Here is an 18057-nt window from a genome sequence, read left to right on the forward strand (position 1 = left end):
TTCGGAGATGTAATTTGTCTGAGGCCAAACAGCCAGTCTATGGAGGAGTCTAGCTAGACAGCAAAGCCCTTTACACTAAACAGTTTTTTGCTTCCTTTCTTCTTCCCAACTGTAGTCATTTTCTTCAACTGTTCTTCCCATTCCCAGCAAATAAAAGCCCAGCCTTAAAAATTCACACACACACACACTCACACACACACACACACACACACAATTGATAAGACTGCAGCGATTTTGCTTAATGATGTCGTCAACTGTAAAACGCAAGCCATTTCCCCAACAGAATTGTTTTTACCCTCTGTAAAACTTCAGCAGGTATAGAATGTATTTCCTTCCCTTGACTAGAGTGTGGTGTTAAGGTACTTAACTTGTGACGTGAATAGCAGGGAGCAGCTTGGATTCCCAGGGAGGCAGGTACCCCAGTCTTGGCCTCATAAGATCTGTGTCACCTGTGCTGTGCTGTTAGGTTCTCAGAGCATAGAAGGAGAAGAATGCTGAGTTCTGGGTCTAGCTATGCCACTGGTGCAGTCTGTGACCTAGAGCAAATCACATGTCTTGCTGGTAGAAATTAAAATTCAGTTTCCTAAGTTTAAATTTGAGTGGAAAGCCTCGACTTGATTTTACCGCCTAAAAGCCTCTTTTCCTTCCTACCTCAGTCAAATAACCTTTAAAAGATGGTAATGAAGCCGAGTCACCTCCGCACTCAGGCCCTCAGTCTCTTCATCTGTACAATAGGAAGCATGGACCCAGTGCTCACTGGCGTTCCCAGCAGCTCTTGGTTTAGAACCCCAGGGAGCTGCAGGAACAAGCCCGTCTCACCCTGCAGAGCTCTGACTGGACAGGAGTTTTCAACGAATCCAACCAGGGCTAGTCTAAGCAAAAAAAAAAGGGAGTTTATTGGAGGGATATTTGTGCAGCTTATAAAATCCAAGAAGAGTTAAATAATCAGACTCAGGGATGTAAGGAACCAGGGTAGCCTCAAAGATCTCTTCAGCAGGAGTTCATGAACTTTCCTCCTGGAGCACTGCCTTAAGATGACTCCCAACAAAGCCCATTTCTGTGTTTCTCTGTTAAGAATGATGAATTCCAGGGAGGGAGCTGCCATGGGACTATTCAGTTATGGGAGGTGGGCTGCGGGTGGGGGGCGCTAGGGTCACCAGCAGGAGAAAGCTGCTGGAGACCATTTTTGTTGGCAGTACCAGTGGTTCCCAAGAAGAGGACCTGGTGGGATCCCCTCCGCCCACCCAGCAAACCACACACACATACGGCCACAAATATACAAATAAGTATGCCTTACAGAGAAAGTCCATACATGGTAAATAATGATGTAAATAATGATGAGCTCACCACGGGCAGCCACGTCTGGCTGTTAAATGTGGGAGGGAGACACCATAGACCAGGAACAGGAATTACGATGTCGCTTATTAGATGTTTTCAGGCGGCTGTGGCTAGAGGAAAGAGCAAGGGATTTCAAGGCAAAAGCCTTGGGGGATGGACCGTCCATTAGCTTAGCTTTGGGCACAAAGAAAAGCTCACAGCACCATCTCACAGGGAACGCATCGCCACTTTGAATTCAGACCCTCCCTTCCTCCCTGCCAGACCTGGTCTCATCTTTTCCGCTTTGATGGGATTTGGGCAAGTCTCAACCTGTTGAGAGTTTTTTATGTCTTTATCTATGTAATACTCCAACAATTAACAACAACAAGACAATGGCTAGCATTTACCAGGGCCCAGTGTGTGCCAAGCACGTCACATGTGAGCTGGGCTCCTCATAATCCCTGGACACAGTGCTGTTACAGCCTGCATTTGCAGGTGAGAAACTGAGGCTTACAGGAATTAAGAGAGGTAGTAAAGCATTGAGCACAGTGGTCTACGAAATAATTGAGAGGGCAGGCTTAGGAGCCGATGGCCAGGTTTGAATTCTGGCTCCAACACTTACTGGTGCGGAGTCCTTGGGCTTAAGTCACCAATCTATAAAATGGCGATAAGGATGGGGCCCCTTACCATGGTGTGGTGATGAGGGTATGTGAGTTAATAATACAGACAGTGCCTGGGGCGGAGTGATACTCTGTGATGTTTGCTGTTATTTATAAGGTCTTCAGTTAGTACTGGGCAGAGTGGAGATTGGAACCCAGGCTGACTCTAAAACACATCGTCTATGGCAGAACATCTCTGTGTTCAGGACTGAGTGGTGTAGGAGAGGGGAGAAGGGAAGAAGAGAAGGAGGAATGGGAAAGGTGGGGACAGAGAAGGAGAGAAACCTTAGGACTCCTGGCTCCTCTCACAGCCTTGTCTCTGTGACCTTGAAGTAGATACCCAGAAAGTCAGCAGCAATTTCCGGATCCCTGTAGTGGATTGAAACATCTGGCATTGACTTCCCCTTAAGCTTCTTACTTCAGGAGGCTTTAGGAAGGGGCCACCTAGGAAAAAAGAAGAGAAGGAGACACAGAGAGTGACTGAGACAGAAGAAAGAGAGATGAAGTCAAAGAGAGAGAGAATGGCAGAGGGACACCTAGAGACTGACAGAGAGACAAAGTGAATGATACTCAGGAGAAGAACAGAGAGACGCACACTTAAAGACAGAGAAAAGAGGTAGGAGAGAAGCAGGAAGAGAAGAGGGGCGAGAGCATGGGTGGGGGATTGAGTGGAGACAGCGCTGAGGTGGCCGTGATGGACCGCTCGACCGGTGATTGATGGAGCAAATAAACCCCTTAAGTGTGTCGGCGTTTTTTCTGGGGAAAGCACCTTCACGGCAGCTGGCAGCTCAGTGGTGTCTGGCTGTGTAGGGCTGTGACAGGAGACCCTCTTTATCTGAATGGGAGACAGAAGCACCCTTCTCTGTGTTTCACCCAGGATGCCACAGATTAGGCTGCAGATTTTTCACCCGTTGGCAATAAAAGCTTGTTTGGAGAGGCCTTGGGGTGAACGACACTCCAAGGCTGGGCCACGAGGGCACTGAGACTCAGGGGCCTGGAGACTGATTTTATGCAAGGGGATGGTTTCTATAAAAAGTCACATGTATATATTAGACAGGCCTTGAAAATCTCTGCAAAGATATCCTTAACGGTTGCTCATTTTATGGTAAGATTAATGAGGAGTCTCACTTCATAAGTAATGCATTTTTTTTCTTTTTACAATATCAATGTAGGGCCTTTATAATCAGAGGCAAAAAAGTTTTAAATTAGGTATCAAGTACGCTCCTGAAATAAGAGGGCAGGGAAAATGATGGCCCCTGATGTGGAACAGACACAGCTGTATTCATCCGACAAGCGGGCAGTGGCTAAGGGGAAGTGTATTTGAAAATATTTCTCCTTGATACTTCCAAGATACTTTGAAAGTCTGATGACCACAGTCTCCCTCTGGTTCTTGCAGAAGGATGAAATTATTAAGGTCCCCTCAGCTTGGATGAGTTTCATTCCTTTGAGGTCCTTCAGGGTTTAAAAAAAGGCAGGAGGGGGCTTCCCTGGTGGCACAGTGGTCGGGAGTCTGCCTGCCGATGCAGGGGACACGGGTTCGTGCCCCGGTCTGGGAGGATCCCACATGCCGCGGAGCAGCTGGGCCCGTGAGCCATGGCCGCTGAGCCTGCGCGTCCGGAGCCTGTGCTCCGTAACGGGAGAGGCTGCGGCCATGAGAGGCCCGCGTACCGCAAGGGGAAAAAGGGGGGGGGGGGGGGGGCGGTTTATTATGCCGAGTCAGTTGGATGGTGCCTGTTCTGGGGACCTGGGTTCCCCTGAGTGGCGTATGCAAGCAGTGACTGCTGAATCAGCCCCCTCCCCTGAAGTCCCTATCTCCACCCCTGTCCCTTCTCAATTTCAAGTGAAGTTTGCGGCTGGCACACACTTTCAAAGGTATTGCCTGTTGGCTTGAGAAATGACTCAGATGTGTCTTCTTTCAGGCTTTACGAAGGCAAGGAACAGATGGAGTTTGAAGAATCCATGAGACGCCTCTTTGAATCCATCAACAACTTGATGAAAAGTCAATATAAAACAACCATCCTTTTGCAGGTTGGTTTACACTACAAAAGAAAAAGATTCTGTCTTTTCCCTTGGTCATCTGATAGATAACAGCATAGTGAGATAACGTCTACTTTTGCTTGAATACGCAGCCATGTGTTAATTGAAGGCCTGGGCTGGCCCTGTGGTGTAAGGATCGTGAGCACCAAGGGCTCCTCGGAGCAGGAGATGGCATATTTATTGTTCGTTTCCCATGAAGGTAGTGGTGCCTCTTCTTAAATAACTCTGAAGCTTTTGCTCCCTGTAAGGAAGGAGGTCAAACCCGATCCACTTCTAGTGGTGAGAGTAGTTAAGTTGTCAGTCTCTTAAATCGTCCACTTTTTATTCTCCACACCATAAACTGAGCTCCCATTTGGGGGTGAGAATGTCCTCAATAAACAAGAGATACTTTGGAGAAAATGGGTCCTGTAATTTAGTGGTCCATGACCTACAAACTCTGTAAATCTTTGAGAAACCTTGAGGTCTAACCCTATGTTTGAGAATGAGTTTAGCAGCCAAGAGGCTGAGTGAAGAGGCTGTTTCAGGGAGACTTCCTGACTTTCACAGCATTTATTCACAAGTGTTCGGGAAGAGCTGCCTCATGAGTTAGGAAGAAGAAAACCCAGACACATTGATTTAAACCAGTGGGTTAATGCAGAGTACCTCCTCTTCTTTTGATCAGCGTTTTCTTTTTAATTGCTAATTTAAATACTCACTAGCTAGCTATGCCTGGGGTTGCCTAGCCTCTGGTTAGAATGAATGAGGTACTAGTTCAGCCAGAATGCAGGTGAGGAGGCAAAGGCAGAAGTCTCTCTGGGGAGTGTTGGCTGCTAACATGATGGATTCCAAACTTTGCATATTAAAATCCCTTGAGGATCTTGAATAAATTCTGATGACTGACTACCACCAGCAAACATTCTAATTTAATTAGTATGGAGTGTGACTAGGGAAAAGGGAGTCTAAAAATCTCCCAACTTGATTTTAGTATGAAGCAAAGTCTGGGAATCACTCTGCTAATGGCTTCCTTAGAGGGGAGCTTTGTCTCGTTCATCGTTGTATCCTCAGCGCCTAGAACAGTCCTAATACATAGTTGATGCTTGATAAATATCTGTTGAATGAATAACCCTCGGAATAGGTGTTAAGATCTCTGTTTTATAGATAAGGAAATTGAAAGGCTCCTATGCACTAAGGGGTGTAGCTGGGATCCAGATCTCTTTCTGCCTGGCTCTAAAACCATGCTCTGAGCCGCTATATTACACTGTTCTTTATACTACACATTTAGCACCTACTGGGGATATGGTTGTTTTCTCTGAAATGAGTTGGGGATGCAGTCTTACAGTTTTCACCTTCTCTTCCCTCTTGCTAGTCTTTTTTTTTTTTTTAAGTCCTCCCTCTATTCCTCAAACCCTCATCATTTCAAAGCAAAGGGAGTAACGGGAGTAGGGGGCAGCATGAAGAAATATGACAAGAGCCAGAGCCTGTCACCCCGGAGGCAGAGTGATTTCCACACCTCTTCACACTGATATCACACTGGAAGCAGCTGATTTCCAGTGAGAGACCACACAGTGAGTGTTAGGATATCCGGTGACAGCTGAGGATGCCCGGTTGCAATGAGAGGCTGTGGCATTGCATCAGGTCTGAAATAGTCTCCAAGGAAGCTGAAGTGTGAGGGAGCAGAAACGGTGGACAAACAGAGGAAGCCGGTTGGTGGGGAGGAAATCGGAGTAGATGCCCCAGAGAAGCAGAGGTGCCAGGAGAGAGACCGCATGACCTTGAGAAAGACAAGGGGATAAGCCATCCTAGAGCCACCCTTTCCAATTTCAGCACCACTTTCCTTGTGATGAACTACGGGTATTTGGGGGGAAGGAATAAAGGGCAGAGGGAACAAGAAGGTAGGGAAAGAAAGGAGGAAAAAAAAAAGGAAGCAAGGAAGCAAAAAGATGAGCCAGGAGAATTTCTGGTCCTGAGGAGACCTGGGTCAACAGAATGTTCTTCTTGATCAGCCATATGATTTTACCCTGGATTTAACTTCTCAGTGTCTCTGTTTCCTCATCTATAGAACTTCACTGTTTGGATCAGATGAACATTGTCTGCAAAAGAGCCAATTATAAAATGCTATGCAAATGCAGAGAGCCGATAGGATTATTATGGCTTTGGCATGAGTCAGTAAGAACCCAGGTTCTTATTTTCTGGGTAACTGTGTTAGAAATGTCTTTGTTTTCCAGGTTATGCTGGTTTCTCTTTATGGATTTCTACCCTGAAGTCATGGAAGGGGACTTTGTCTCTTTTTAAATTTACTTTAAGGGTCAAATTTAGCTTCTAGGAGTTACATAAAATCAGTGATGCTTTCCATCTATTCCTATGGTTGTTGAAAAGTTGTCAAAGAAGAATGTAAAGTCATATTCAAATACAGAGAGCAATGCCATTTGAAAAAACCTGAATGCTGTTTTAGGGTGCCAGGCATGGGCCGATGAGGGGAAAGGAGTCAAGGCCATTTGATGTTAGCAAACCCCACACAAGAGATCTTCTGCAGACTTTGACATTTGCTACAGGAGAAAGAGCTTTGGATTTCGAGCCAGAGAGATCTGGGTGGGAAATGGGGCATGCCCCCTTGGGCAGGTAACACTGGGCAAATCACTTCAGTTTCCTGGGCCTCGTTTATCCTTTTATAAAATGGGGAGTCTAATTTAGAGGATTATTGAGAAGATTAAATAAAGTAATGCATGTAAAGCATGGTGTGTAAAGCCTGTTACATAGTTCCATTTAAATAATTTTTAGTCATTTATATCTCTCCCTCCTTTACCTCATCGTAAAACAGAAGCCTTGAGGGCATTTTCCTATAGTGGAATCTGGAAGGGAATATTTTTGTTTCTAACCCTGTCACATGAAGTCGAACAGTGTTAGGTCATCCAGTTATTCTGTTAGATCAAGAAACAGATATAAATTTCAAGGAGGATAAACTCACAAGAACTGACTCTATGAAAAATAAAAAAGGAAGGGAAAGTTTCACCAGTGAAATAGTACAACATGACTGTAGTCTTGATTCTGAGCCTGCATGGGGGTACAGTAGGAAAGAGTGCTGTGATCTATTAGTAATGTCTGCCATAAGTTTTGGGTGAGAGCACAGAGTAAGAATGCCAATGATTGACATTCTAGTCCAGACTTTCTACTTCCAGCTGGGTAGTGGCTTAGGTGGAAACCCTAATTCATGCCTGCCTCAGTTCAGAGTAAAGCCTATCTGGTTCAATTTAGCTTTGCCTATTGTGAGTTTTGGGGCCCAAGCAAGTTATTTCTCAATGTCTGAGTTTCATCTGGCTTTTGTGAATTGCTTTCTGTGGTTTTCCTTATTGTTCAGAGCTGGCATGGCAGTAGCTCACCCAAAACTATGGAGAATTTAAAGCTAGCCATCCAAAGAGGGTAGAGGGAGCATTAAAAACACGTTCCACTGATTGAGTACTTACCGTGTGTCAGGCATGAAGCTGACCTTTCACATGCAGTGTTTTTAGTCCTACCAAAGGTCTGCAAGGAATCGCTGTCTTCAGTGTCCACAGAAGGCTCATAAGGTTAAATAATTCATCCTAAATTATACCTATTCGTAGTGGTGGAGCTATGATTTCAATCCACCCAGATCTTCTAACTCCAAAGTTAATATTCTTCTCTAAGCCACAACGAATGGGTATGGCCAGGGGTTTCCACGTGTTTTCAAGAATGGGCCGTATGCTCAGAAGTCCCCATGTGTGCCAGCCCTGTGAATATTGTTGATAAAACTGATGGCAGAATGAGACAGTCAACACCAGACAGTTGTGAATTGGATGTAGCTCAAGTGTGAGTAATGGCCATTTGGTGACGTTGTGCAGACCCATTAGACCCATTCTCCTTTAGGTCATGATTCTTTATAATTCTCCAAGTTGATGGTATGAGTGGAAGTAAATAAGCAACTCATAATTGTATGATATGCTCCCTTGGCCACTATGATCGCCACACATGATTGCTAATATAGCCACTAGAGTGTCCAGGAGTGCAGGGGGCTCTGTCTTTTAGGTCTCCAGTATCTGAAACAGTGGCTGTCACATAGTGGGTACTTGAATATCTTTTGGCTGAGTGAATGAAAGAATGAATACTAGTTTGCACTATTTTATGTTTTAGCATTTATTATGTGTCACATGCTGAGCTAAAATCTTTACATATACTGTTAGCTTATTTGATTTTTATAACCACCACCTTATTAGGCAAATACTCTTCTTATCTCTACTTTACAGATGAGGAAGTGGAGGCTTAGAGAGATTGAGTAACTTAACCACAGCTGAGAAGTGGCAGGTCTGGGACTTGAATCCAGGCTGTGTAAGCCCAGAGTTTGAAAGTATGGTTTCATTAAAGAGCTGAGTCTTCAGGCAAAATGCTAGGTGGCTAAGCAATAAGCAACGTAAACAACAGTACAGATGGGCAGATGTCTGGTCTGCAGTTATGAAGTCAGGCTAATTAAGGAGGCCTTTTCCTTTCCTCTCTTTTCATTGTTAAGTTTTGTAAAACACCCAGACGTCCGAAGTAAGGGAAGAAGGTGGTTCCTTCTGGAGAAGTGGCCTACAGGCTGCCCCCAGAGGTAGGAGAGGGGAGACTCATATTTAACAGCCAGAGCCGGAGTTTCATCTCAAGTTGTTAAATGATTCTTTACTGTCCCCTTCGTAACCACCTACCCCATACTTAAGGGCAGTACTTGGGAATGTTGGATTTATGGAGGGTAGGATGAAATTTTGTTCCAATGAGGTGCTGCAGTCCCATTGATAGCTCTTATTTTTCATTTAATCGTCACATCAACCCTATAAAGTAGGTGACTTTATTCCCTTCATTCTCCTGATGAGGAAACTGGAGCATAGAGAGTTAACTTCCCCAAGGACACTCACGTAAAAGGGACCCACCTAGAGTTGAACTTGGCCTCTTCAGCCAGCCATTTTAAACAGTGAATTCTCCTGCCTCATGCCAAGACTCAGGGGCCAGCACACTGTTGGGTTACAGAAAGCACAGAGACGTTCATATCCCAGAACCTGTTGGTCCCTCTTCCCTTCCCTTTCACTGAAAGACCAGTGGCAAGGGTGAATGTCTGGGGAGAGTGGATGTATTTTCCACAGGGACAGCTTAGCATCTATAAGGAAGCTGCTGCTTCTGGTCAGCTGCGGTGAATCCCTGTAACAGTGTTTGTCCAGTTTCCGTGGACCTTGACTGTCCATTACTTGGCTAAAATAAAAGAGTTGAAAATTGATGGGATGGGAATATTGTCAGAGCTCTTGAATGAGGAAGATGTCTAGTGTTCTCGTATAACCTTGCACCATTGCAGGATGTGTTCTTTTGCCCAGAAGTCTGTGTCTGCTGGCACCAACACAGTGCAGTCTTGGTTAGAATGAGAAAGAGAGGGCGGGGGGAGATAAGGAACCCTGGAAACCCGTAGAAGACAAATCCCCGTTGAGCTTGAGGGAGTGCAACTGTGTGGTTTTGATTTTTGTTGCTATTTTTAAACATCTGTTGTGTGCTAGCAGCCCAGGATTATCAGCTCTGGTGAAGTCCATCTGGATAGCAATCATTTCAAGTGTTTTCATGCGACTTCTCTCAGGGCCACAGTAAAATCACGATTCCTTGATTTGGGGCTGGCTCTCTTCTTGTGGCCTGTACCTGGCTTCTGGCAGAGGGGCTTGGAATTGATGATTCATCTAGGAAATTCACTCGGTGCCACATTATAAACTAATTACTGAGCTGGAAAATGTTGTCCTGGTGGCCATTCTTGCAACCTTCATATATGTGGTGAAGAGGATTCTTAACTTAAGGCATATCAGAAAAACTGTACCTTCTTTCAAAAGCCATTCTCCTAAACGGGGGATGTTTCTTTATCTACCTCCTCCCCCACTTCAGCCTTGTCTCCTGTATTAAAACCTCCGCACTTACCAAGATGGAAACTTTTCCTAAAGCAGGGTAGGCAGTAGCAGAGCATACTGGTCCGAAGCCAGTTGGACAGAATCAGGTACATATCTTTGCTGTGTATGTGGCTTATTAGCTATGTGGCTTCTGGCAAGTTATTTTTACCTCTCCGTGCTATCATTTTCCTCACTGGTAAAGTGGGATGACAGTGTCTATTCATAGAGCAGTTGTAAAAATAAAATGAGATCATGCATGTATAAAGTTTCCGATAATGGTTTGCTATTTTGATTAATATATTTTAATCCTAATATATACACAGGTATATGTGTATATATATGCACATACACACCTACATAAAAACATCTGTTTGTTTCTATTAAATATTATATATGATATAGGGATATACACTATGGGATGAAAGTAATAACACAGGAATATAAGTTTATGTGCAATAGTAATATTAATGAGAGTAAAGATAATAACAACAGTAGAGCAGCGCAGTTCGCAGGAGGCCAACAGGTCTAGAAAGCTAAGCTGTTTCTAGTCCCAGACCTTAGAAACTTGCAATGAATGGAGGTCTCCAGCGGGTCTTATGGCTGAGCTCTTCTGCCTCCTGGGAGTGCTTGGTGGTAGTGCCTGCTTGGACCCACCTGCTATCACTCCACTCAGGTGTGTCAAGGCTGTGTGAAGGTGAGGACTGTGGACAGGCCTCCTGAGGCCAGTGCTGGCTGTGACAACAGACTTGGCAAACTTCCTGTCCCCTTTGGAAAAGAAAACCACAGGCCTGCCACTCCTCTGTGAGGCCCCCTGGACCAAATGGAAGTTTAATACACCTGTCGAGGTGATAACACCCTTTGAGTCTCAGCATGACAACCCCTCAGTTTGTTTTACTTTATTGCCAGCCCAGCGCTGGGAGGCTGGGAAGACTGGCTCCTTCTGAAGCAGCCCTTGTCCCAGCTTTGCCCAGCTCCTCCTTACTAATAGCTGAAGCATTTAAGTGTGAGTGTCCATGTAGACACCTGGTGATTAGTGCTCTACAGTATCACTCTGAAGCCCTGGAATGACATGCAGCCCTTGAAAGCCAGCAACTTGCTGCAGACACTGAAGTCCTGGCTTTCCCCAACTCGCCGAGAATTTCATTTCTGTTTTTGTTCCCTCACTTTGGTCTTAATTATGATGAGTCCATGTTACACTTTGTCCAGGTGCTGGGTAATGAGGGCTGGTGTCAGAGAGATGAGATAAGGAGAGATCCAGCACACGCACTTTTGGGGGCCTGCTGCATGCTGGGCATTACAATAGCTGCAAGATATACTTTAGTTTGCATCATTCCTCTCTGCCCCACATGAAGATGCTGAGGCTCAGGGGGTGAAGAAATGGGCCTCGGAGCATGCAAGTGCTGGGTGGAGCACAGGGATCCCCCCCACACCCCCGCCCCAGGTGCCTGTGGGCCCAGAGCTCTATGTTTCTCAGCCTAAGAGTGAAGGAAGGAGCAGTTTGCTAGAATGCTTCGATGGGCTTTTATCAGGGCATGTGCCTCAGATGTCTCTTTAGAATGTAGGGGTTTTACGCTGGCAGCCCACGGGAGAAGTGCAGCCTGCAGATGTGTTTGATTTGGCTAGCACAGTGTTAAAACAAGTGAACAAGAATGACTCATTCTTTAGACAGAGTGTGGGTTCCACATACCTCCTCACTTCCCACTGGCCTGTGCTCTTCTCATTTCACTCTTTCTGCTGCTTTCCCAACCCTGCAGGCATCTGCTTTTGCCATATCTTGATGTTTCCTGATACAGATGGCCTGACCAACTAGGCTGAAATGTACTGTATACTATAATTGCCTGGAAGAATGTCATAATGCATCTTAGCATATTAAAATTCTGAAAAGTTCTGCCAAAAAAACCCCTCCAGAAACACCTTACTGGTTTATCTTTGCTTAAATCAAACTTTCCTCTAATTATTTGATTGCAATTCCTTACCCCCCCACCTTCCCGCCACAGAATACCTAACATCATCTTATGGGAAAAGGGTGTCCCAATAGACCCTAGTTTTAGAAACATTCACTTTGGAATCTTGTTATCTCTTGCCATCTTGATTTGAAAAAATAAAGAATAAATCTCTGGACACAAAATCCAATAATGTAAAGAAAAGGTCTGACACATCTGACAACATACAAATTAAAATCCTACTGTGCAATGAAAGATACGATAAACGAAGCTAAAAGACAAGCAACAATCAAACTATAGGACAAGCAAGAGAAAATTCTTGCAAAATGTGTTACTGCAAAGGGGTTAATTTTTTTTTAAACATCTTTATTGGAGTTTAATTGCTTTACAATGGTGTGTTAGCTTCTGCTTTATAACAAAGTGAATCAGCTATATACATATACATATATCCCCGTATCTCCACCCTCTTGCGTCTCCCTCCCACCCTGCCTATCCCAACCCTCTATGTGGTCACAGAGCAGCACCTAGCTGATCTCCCTGTGCTATGTGGCTGCTTCCCACTAGCTATCTGTTTTACATTTGGTACTGTATGTATGTCCATGCCACTCTCTCACTTTGTCCCAGGATTACCCTTCCCCCTCCCCGTGTTCTCAAGTCCATTCTCTACATCTGCATCTTTATTCCTTTCCTACCCCTAGGTTCTTCAGAACCATTTTTTTTTTTTTTTGGGAGATTTTTTGATGATGGCCATTCTGACAAGTGTGAGGTGATACCTCATTGTAGTTTTGATTTGCATTTCTCTGATGATTAGTGATGTTGAGCATCCTTTCATGTGTTTGTTGGCAATCTGTATATCTTCTTTGGAGAAATGTCTATTTAGGTCTTCTGCCCATTTTTGGATTGGGTTGTTTGTTTTTTTGATATTGAGCTGCATGAGCTGCTTGTAAATTTTGGATATTAATTCTTTGTCAATTTCTTCATTTGCAAATATTTTCTCCCATTCTGAGGGTTGTCTTTTCGTCTTGTTTATGTTTTCCTTTGCTGTGCAAAAGCTTTTAAGTTTCATTAGGTCCCATTTGTTTATTTTTAATTCCATTTCTCTAGGAGGTGGGTCAAAAAGGATCTTGCTGTGATTTATGCCATAGAGTGTTCTGCCTATGTGTTCCTCTAAGAGTTTTATAGTGTCTGGTCTTACATTTAGGACTCTAATCCATTTTGGGTTTATTTTTGTGTATGGTGTTAGGGAGTGTTCTAATTTCGTTCTTTTACATGTAGCTGTGCAAAGGGCTTAATGATATATAAAGAATTCCACACCAATAAGAAATCACCCAAAAGAAAAATGGGGAAAGAATATAAACAAGCTATATATAGTAAATACAGTTTTTCAATAAGTATAGAAAAGGTGCCCACCTGGACTAGATCCAAAAATTCGCAGATTGCAGTTGCAAATTATGTATCAGATTGACAAAATGAGACAGATTTGTATACTAGTGTTAGCAAGGTTATAGGGAAAGGAGTAGAAGGAAATTGATGACTGCTTCTAAGTTAATATGACATTATCTCCTAAAATGTATATGTGTATACATTTGTATGTACATTTGCCTATGTGTACATACATTTTACACACTAATTTCTCTTCAAGCAGCCCATCCATCACACAGGGGTTCTCACAGATACACAGATGTATATTTTAATATTTTCTTATCACTTATTTTATAATAAAGAAAAACTAAAGATAGCACGGAGTCCGTCAGTAAGGAGGACTTGGTGTACCCATGTGAGCATTGTTGTGCAGTGATTAGAAATGGAGAGTGCACTCTATGAAGTGATGTGCAAAAATACTGGTGATAACATGGTTAACTGCAAAAAGCAAGTTACTGAACTGTATAATCACACACATACATGTGCACATGCACATGCATGCACACACACACAAACACATACTTGTTCATGCACAGAAAACAGTTGGGACTCACCACAATATTGACAGTGATCCCTTCTGAGGAGTAGGGATTGGGGCTGAGATGGAGATGTGGGACTTCAGGGACAATTTTCACCCTGATACTTGTGTGAATTTTTTAATATCAAATATATAATACTGACTTGTAAAAATGATAACTAACAAGAAAAAAAAGCGTGGGGGCATGGAGAAAAACAGTGCTATTTGAGGGTTGCAAGGAGTGGCTCTATAAGTAGCCTGCCTGATTTTGAATCCTGGCTCTGCCACTTGCTAACTTTGTGACCTAGTTAGTTATTGAATCTTGATGCCCTAGTGGTTCCTGATCTATGAAAATAGTGTATCCCTTGTAGGCTGAAATAAGGTTTAACAAAATAATCTAACAGCATGGTGTCTGCTCCACTGAACACTCTCAGAGGATAGTCATAATTGTTATTTATGTTAACTAAGAAGTGCAACTGTATATGGCTAGGATAAGATTTTCTTTAAAAAAAGAATTTTCTCTATTTTAATTTTGGTCTGTTTGTAAAAGGATGATACTTGTTGACTATAGAACACTTAGAATATATAGAAAAATAAGAAGAAAATATAAAATGGATACATCTACCAGATTTTTAAACATTATTTTCCAACTATGTGACTTACAACTCCTCCTGTGGAAATTACAGCCTACTCTGCTGTTTAGCAAATGGTGCTGTTTTGCAAGGGCCTGGGTCTTTTTCCCACCTATGGATGTATCAGTTATCTTGCACAGAGGACAGAAGCAATCCACCACAATGCCCAGTTTTCCTAACCCAGCTAGTGGACCAAAACACGCTGACGATTGTTCACAAATTGGCCAGGGAGAGAAAATAGAAATAACTCAGTCCATGTCATCCTTGCCACCAACAAAACAATTCAAGCTTACCATCTTCCAATAAAGATAGAAGTTACCCTTTATTGAGCACGCAAATATGTCTGGCTCTCTGCTGGATGCCACATTTATATTATTTTGAATCTGTACAATCCTGCAAAATAGACATTATTTCCTCTATCTTATAGATAAGGAAATTGAGACATCAGAGAGGGTAAGTGTTTTGTCCAAAGTCACCTGGCCACTAAGGAGTAGACCCAGGATTTGACTGTAAGTGTGTATAACCTCAAAGTTTTTGATTGCTCTACTCTACATTTCTGCTCCCTTGAAGACAGAAGAAACTTTTGAAAGAAGTACACCTGGTGTTTCAATCTACATGCAGAGTCTGAATCACTGTAGCAGTGCCCAGGATTCAGGATCATTTTCCCTTGATCTGTGTTATGTTGCAAAGTATTCTCACCACCAGGCAGAGTTGTTGGCCGTGGGCACTGCTCATGTTTATTTCACTTTCTACCTAGGTGGCAGCTTTGAAATACATCCCATCTGTCCTCTATGATGTGGAAACCGTCTTTGATGCAAAGTTACTCAGGTGAGCTTATGGTGTGTACTTTCCTGGGCTCTGTTGTCAAGCCAGAGATTCAGAGGGAGAGGAGAGCTCTTGTGGGTAATTCCAGCCAGGCACTCAGCGTGGGGACAGGGAGGACACATGGTCAGAGCGTCTTGCAGGGATATTGGTGTGGGATTTTTACAGTTTCATTGGGTTGTGTCAGATTTGGTGAAAACCAACTATAAAGTAAACATCCTTCTTTGACAATATCAGTGATGCAGAATACGAACATGTAGGTTAAAAAACTGATGTTTGGTGTAAATGTCTCCATTTCACCTGGGCTTGAAGGTTATTTTGGGGTTCCAGTCTTTGCCCTGTAAGCCCTGTAGTTACAAATGGAGAACCACCTATGGACACTTAATGGGATAATGAGATGGGCTCCCGTTGGCTCTCTCCTTCTTCACCCCATTCCTCTCATGGGAGGAACACATTATTTTACTGTGCTTATGCTCTTAGAATAGGGGCATCTGGGCCAGATACACCCTTTTCCTCTTTTTCCTAAATTCACTTAAGTTCCAAGGTAACTTATAGAAGATTTTAAAAACTTTTTATATTGCAATACTTTTAGATCTGGAAAAGCACTTCAGAGAGAGTGTATAGAGAGTTCCTGCATACTTTTCACTCAGCTCCCCTTAATGTTCACATTTTAGATAACTACAGCATAGCTATCAAAACTAAGAAATAAACATGGGCACAATTCTTTTCAGTGCATTCCAAACTTTATTCAGCTCTCGTCAGTTTATCCACTGTTCATTTGAAGATTTCTTCTGGCTTCTTCTCATTCTTCTGGTCTCAAGCTAAATGTTATCTTCTTGGAGAAGCTACCTCTGAACACTGTAAATAAATTCTATTCCTCCCTCAACCCCTGCACCGTTACTCTCTGACACAATTCCCTGTTCATTTCCTTCTTTGCATCTATGGCCTTGTATTGATTTGCTTGCTTTTGTGTTGTACGTTGACCTCCATTAGAATGTAAGTTCCATGCCAATTGGGACCAAGTCTGTTCCTATTGTATCCCACTGCCCTGCACATTGCCTGTCACATATTAAGTAGATGCTTAATAAGGATTTGAAAGAATGAATAAGCACAATGAACTGATTTTGGAAAGCTGACAGGAGCTGTAATTTTGTTTCAGTGGTATTTTTATTTTCACTCTATTTGGAAAGAGCTATCTCCTTTTTCATATCCCAAACTGGTTCTAGCCCACAACTTTTCAGAGTTTTTTAAAAAATTAAGCACCTTTTTTGATCTTAAGATTTATCATGAAACATTACTAAGCATAAAACATTAGTGAATAAAACGGCATGGCAATGAAATTAGAATCTGGTTTTGAACCCTTGTTTCTTTGACCCTCCCTAGTTGTGTAACTTTGGGAAAGTTAGTTAACCCTTTTAAACCTTACATTTCCCACTTGTAAAATTGGGATAAGCATTGGATCTACGTCATAGAATTGTGAGGCTTAAATGGCACAGTGGATGTCAAGTGCAAAACATGTGCCTGACACACACAGTAAGTGGTCGGGTTTCTTGATATTATTTTCAGATTTCCACATCTCTTTGAACGCTGTCAGTATTCAACACCAAGACCAACTATGCATACTTACTGAAGGCTTATCATGCACGGAGGTGGGGGGCGAAGGGAGCAAGAGGTACATTGTTTCTGCCCCCCTCAGAGCTGGCAGCCTGGGGATGGACAGACTCTAAGTGCCAGGAGGTGGCAGACATTGGTTTAACGAGCTCTGCGTGCTCTGGTTTTTCCTGCCCTTAGCCAACTCCTCTATGAGTTCTATACCTGCATCCCTCCCGAGAAACTCCAGAAGCAGAAAGTCCAGTCCATGAATGAGATAGTCCAGAGCAACCTCTTTAAAAAGCAAGGTGAGTGCAAAGCATCCTGGCCGGTTGGGGGCGCCAGAAGCCCCACGTGCTCATCACATGCTGCGCAGTTAGGCAGTGTTTCTTCTCTGACAACTCCCTTGGTCTGGATGTAGGGGAAAAGCAGAAAGTAGCTGACGACTTAGATATCAGAATCTAAACTGATTTAAGGAAAACATAGGCTGAACTGTTTGTTTTTCCTGATAAAGTTTACTGAGAGGCTAAATTTGGAGTCATTTTGCTGTGAGGTTTTTACTCTACATGAGAAGTAGGTAAAGGTCTGATCCCTTCACAGAGGCACCAGTGGCTTCAGTCTCCTGTTGTGTTTGCTTCCAGGGGCACTCACTGTATAAGCAAGCAAACACACATTTACTACATATTCTCCCCTGGTCTTTTATTACTACTCTCATTGTAGCATGTTATACAACTGCTCTGGACGTTGCCTTTCTTCACGTAACGGTATTTCCTGGAGAGCAGGAAATGACAGTGGACTTGGGCAATGGTTGTGGTCAGAGCTTCTGCTCACCCAAACTGATCTCTGGTAACCACCAGTCCCCAGCCAGCATCTCACAGTCAAGAGCCTTGGGGTTCCCTGTTTTGGGGATCAGTGGGATGGATGGCCACACGTCCTCCAGCTATGAGCAGGTAGGACTTAGATGTCAGTATTCACCATTTCCTACATCACTCCTCTCTGTGAGAAGCAAACTGTGCAAGAAATAGGAAGTCTTAGGAAGCAGAGGATCAGTCATGTCCCACCCGGGATTTATTCAGAGTGAAGCTTGAATATTTATGTATTAAAGATTCAGGAACCACTTCACTGTAAAGATTTTCCCCCCTAATGTCTGGTTGACATGGTGCATCCAGAATTGCTGTCTGAATCCCACCCCGTGGAATTAAAGCTAGGAGAAGGGCATGGGAAGAAAAGTTTTCT

At 43.4% G+C, this 18057-nt stretch overlaps 1 protein-coding gene across 7 annotated transcripts in view; it reads left to right on the forward strand.

Annotated features, from left to right (window-relative positions):
- The window catches only part of DOCK2 (dedicator of cytokinesis 2), a 405468-nt gene that overhangs the window by 94364 nt on the left and 293047 nt on the right, over nt 1-18057 (forward strand). For all 7 annotated transcript variants that reach the window (XM_029217458.1, XM_029217457.1, XM_029217460.1 and 4 more), the window contains 3 exons: nt 3896-4004; nt 15167-15237; nt 17023-17129. In XM_029217458.1, coding sequence (XP_029073291.1) covers nt 3896-4004; nt 15167-15237; nt 17023-17129 — 287 coding nt within the window. The remainder of the gene's footprint in view (nt 1-3895; nt 4005-15166; nt 15238-17022; nt 17130-18057) is intronic.

The sequence above is a fragment of the Monodon monoceros genome, unplaced genomic scaffold (assembly GCF_005190385.1).
Source record: "Monodon monoceros isolate NGI ecotype Baffin Bay Population unplaced genomic scaffold, NGI_Narwhal_1 Super_Scaffold_12, whole genome shotgun sequence".
NCBI lineage: Eukaryota > Metazoa > Chordata > Mammalia > Artiodactyla > Monodontidae > Monodon > Monodon monoceros.